The sequence below is a fragment of the Sinocyclocheilus anshuiensis genome, unplaced genomic scaffold (genome assembly GCF_001515605.1).
Source record: "Sinocyclocheilus anshuiensis isolate Anshui unplaced genomic scaffold, SAMN03320099.WGS_v1.1 scaffold465, whole genome shotgun sequence".
NCBI classification, from domain to species: Eukaryota; Metazoa; Chordata; class Actinopteri; order Cypriniformes; family Cyprinidae; genus Sinocyclocheilus; species Sinocyclocheilus anshuiensis.
The window spans coordinates 526,356-529,397 of NW_015539898.1; the positions used below are offsets into that span (position 1 = coordinate 526,356).

Here is a 3,042-nt window from a genome sequence, read left to right on the forward strand (position 1 = left end):
CCCCCCCCCCCCCCCCAAACGAAAATGGAACAAATAAAATATAAGCTAACTTTTGTTCTTGTTATTGTTGTTATATTTTAATCATATATATGGTTAACGATTTAATAGAAAAAAAATTTCCAACGTCTTCAGTGAAATATGATAGGGATCTGTTCTTGAGATTCACCCTACTGGTAATACAGCTGCTGTTATGGTAACATCACCCAGTCCATGTTTTACAATAATTCAGCAGTGAATACTATTTTTATATGGAAATGAGCTGTGACGGATGCTGAGCGTTTATAAAGTGTGGTATCATTTGACACTCTGTTATAGTGAGATATAAATACCTTTATTATCACATATCACAACTTCATCTCACCCTCTAATGCCGTGCAATTAACAACTGTATGGCTCCATATGTGGAACGTAGCACATTTCAGTATCTAGCTGTCACCATGCTGCTATCACGCTCTCTGTCTTTCTGTCAGAATGGAGTCTGTGGCTGTGAGAAGGGCTTCACGGAGGTCATGACCTCTCACGGGTTCCTTGACTACTGTACCAGAACACCAGGGCTGGACCATAAGAAGGAAGATGTGAAGACCACCGCAGGCCGACCAGAGCACGCTTGGAACAAGAACCACATCCAGGACTGGGCGCTGCAGCCTCTTGGACCAGGTACTGGAAAAGACTTTGACAATTTAAACAAGCCTTTATTTAAAAAACTGTTTCTCTGCAAGTTTGAGTTAGAATAGTTTGCAAAAGCATGATTAGAAATGCAATGAGGCTGACTAGTGAGTAAAAAAGTTAACCTGTTCGGTGTGATGACGTTTAATGTCCCGAAAACCTTGGTTGTTGCTCCATTTCACCACTTGTTAGCGCCGTTTTCAAGACAAGTAAAACCTTTTTTAAAAATCCAGATGGGGTATTACTGATGCATTATATGTTGTAGAATAAGACTTGACAATATCTTGAGCTTGTGTTAAGCACACACCTTATTTCAGACATTTAACCAAAAACTCATTCAAAAAACATACGTCATCCCTGCAGCACTGTATTGGGTGGATTGTTTGGTTGACAGATAGTGGTCAAGAGTTTTCTCAACCAGAATCAGGTCAGAATGCTTTACAGACGCTGTACTTTGTGAACATTCATGTTTATTTTGATTGACAGATGGCCGTGTCAAGTTGTGGGTATATGGGCTGATGGCGGCCGGGTTTGTTGTGATCCTCCTCCTCATCATTATGTCCTTCCTACTGTGGTGAGGCTGACTTTTTACATGGCTCTACTAGTTTAATGTTTTTCTTGTGACTCTATCACTCTTTCTTCTCACATAATAAAACAATCAAGGTCCTAATCACCCTCCCGTTGGTTTATTTTGCCATAATGACTGCCTGACTGAACATTATCTCTTAAATAAACAACTGGCATATGTTTTTAAGACCAAAAAAAACATGTATGACTCCATAATTGGTAAATATCATATGTGAAATATGACAATGTATGTTCTGCACTCTAGTGGTGATAGTTTAAACTGCAACAAATTATGACTCAAATTGTATCTTAAGTGGTTGTTGTGAGTTTAAATGTATTTAGACGTTTTTGCATGCTTGTATATGCATGTTTTGCATTTCAGTAAAAACCCGGAGGACAGTCCCAGCAGCAGTCCACAGAAGGCACTGGCTCTGGCGTATGATGGGGACGTGGATATGTGAGCCCACTATGAGTATGCGAGGCTGAAACATGCTCAAAACAGACGTCTGGCATCCTTCAGACCACAAAATGAACATTTACAGCAGCACACAAGCTGAGCGCGCCAATGAGCCGGACCAGAGATGATGTTGACTGGATGACTGATGTTTAAACTGCACAAAGACTAAACACGAGGCTATCTGGAGGACTTTGAGGAACTGCACAGAGGAAAATGTCATACAGCATAATGTCTACAGTACCATAGCGTGAGTGTGTGTGTGTATGTCTGTCTGTTTGTGTGTGTGTTTGTGTATCAGGGTGCGAGGGTCTTGTTTAATGCCCATTATGAGGAAATAGTTCTGTACGTGTTAAAGGAATCATTTACTCATAAAATATTTTTTTTTCCGTCCCCTTCTTTCATTCCAAATCTGTATGACTTCTATCTTCTGTGAAACACACAAAGGATTTTTAAAGAACATCCTGCCCACTCTTTTTAATAGAATCACTTTTATGACGCTTTTGCATCCTTTTTGAAGCTTAAAAGCCTTTGTCCACATTCAGTGTAAATGCATGAAAAAGAGCAAGCAGAACATCCTTAAAAACATTTAATTAAAAATCTTTTATGTTCTGCAGAAGAAAGTAAGTCATATAATTTTGGAATTACATGAGACGGAGATAATGATAACAGAATTGTTATTTTTTGGTGAACTATGCCTTTAATGATCCCTAAAAAGGGATGTTTTCTGATGCACTACATTAGTGCCATCTTAAGTGCCATATTTATTCATTGATGTTTTAAAACCTGTATAGCCTTTCAAATAGCCTCCCTATTTGAATCCTTTAGGTGTTGAACAATTATTTTGAATTCATTCACCCTGATCATCTTTGACACATTTAAAACACTTCGTTATCCTTGGATCCTAAGGTTGTGACATGTTCTTTTGTAATGTGTATGCTGTGAATATTTTCTATCTGTGTCTTCGAGTGGTTTATAAATAAATCTGAATCTCAGAGAGGAGTCTTATATTTAGATGAGCGGGGTTTCATGCGGTAGAACTTGCACATGCCGTGTGGTTGTGCTCTTTGAGATTTACAGTATTTGTCTTTGAGGTTCTGGAACGGTTCTGCTGTCATTTCTGATCAGTATCAGTACACTGAGCCAACTTCTATGGGCCAAGCCCAGATTGTCATATTCCTCTCATGAATTGTAATTAGAATGTGAATTAGTTACAACAGATTACATCAAATGAGGGAAACGCAGATGCTACAGAGCTGCATGCAGGTGCATGGGCCAGTAGGTGGCAGTAGGATACAATTATAGAAACTCCAACTGTCTGAGGTTTTTGCTTGATTCTGGTATGCTGATATAAT

The 3,042-nt window shown here is 39.0% G+C and overlaps 1 protein-coding gene across 1 annotated transcript in view; it reads left to right on the forward strand.

Moving 5' to 3' along the window:
* LOC107685951 (thrombospondin type-1 domain-containing protein 7B-like) overlaps positions 1–2,010 on the forward strand; it is a 58,908-nt gene extending 56,898 nt beyond the window's left edge. Inside the window, exons 27-29 of the mRNA XM_016482713.1 lie at positions 471–657; positions 1,153–1,240; positions 1,616–2,010. Coding sequence (XP_016338199.1) covers positions 471–657; positions 1,153–1,240; positions 1,616–1,694 — 354 coding nt within the window. The 3' untranslated portion in view covers positions 1,695–2,010. The remainder of the gene's footprint in view (positions 1–470; positions 658–1,152; positions 1,241–1,615) is intronic.
* The last annotated feature ends 1,032 nt before the right edge of the window (positions 2,011–3,042 follow it).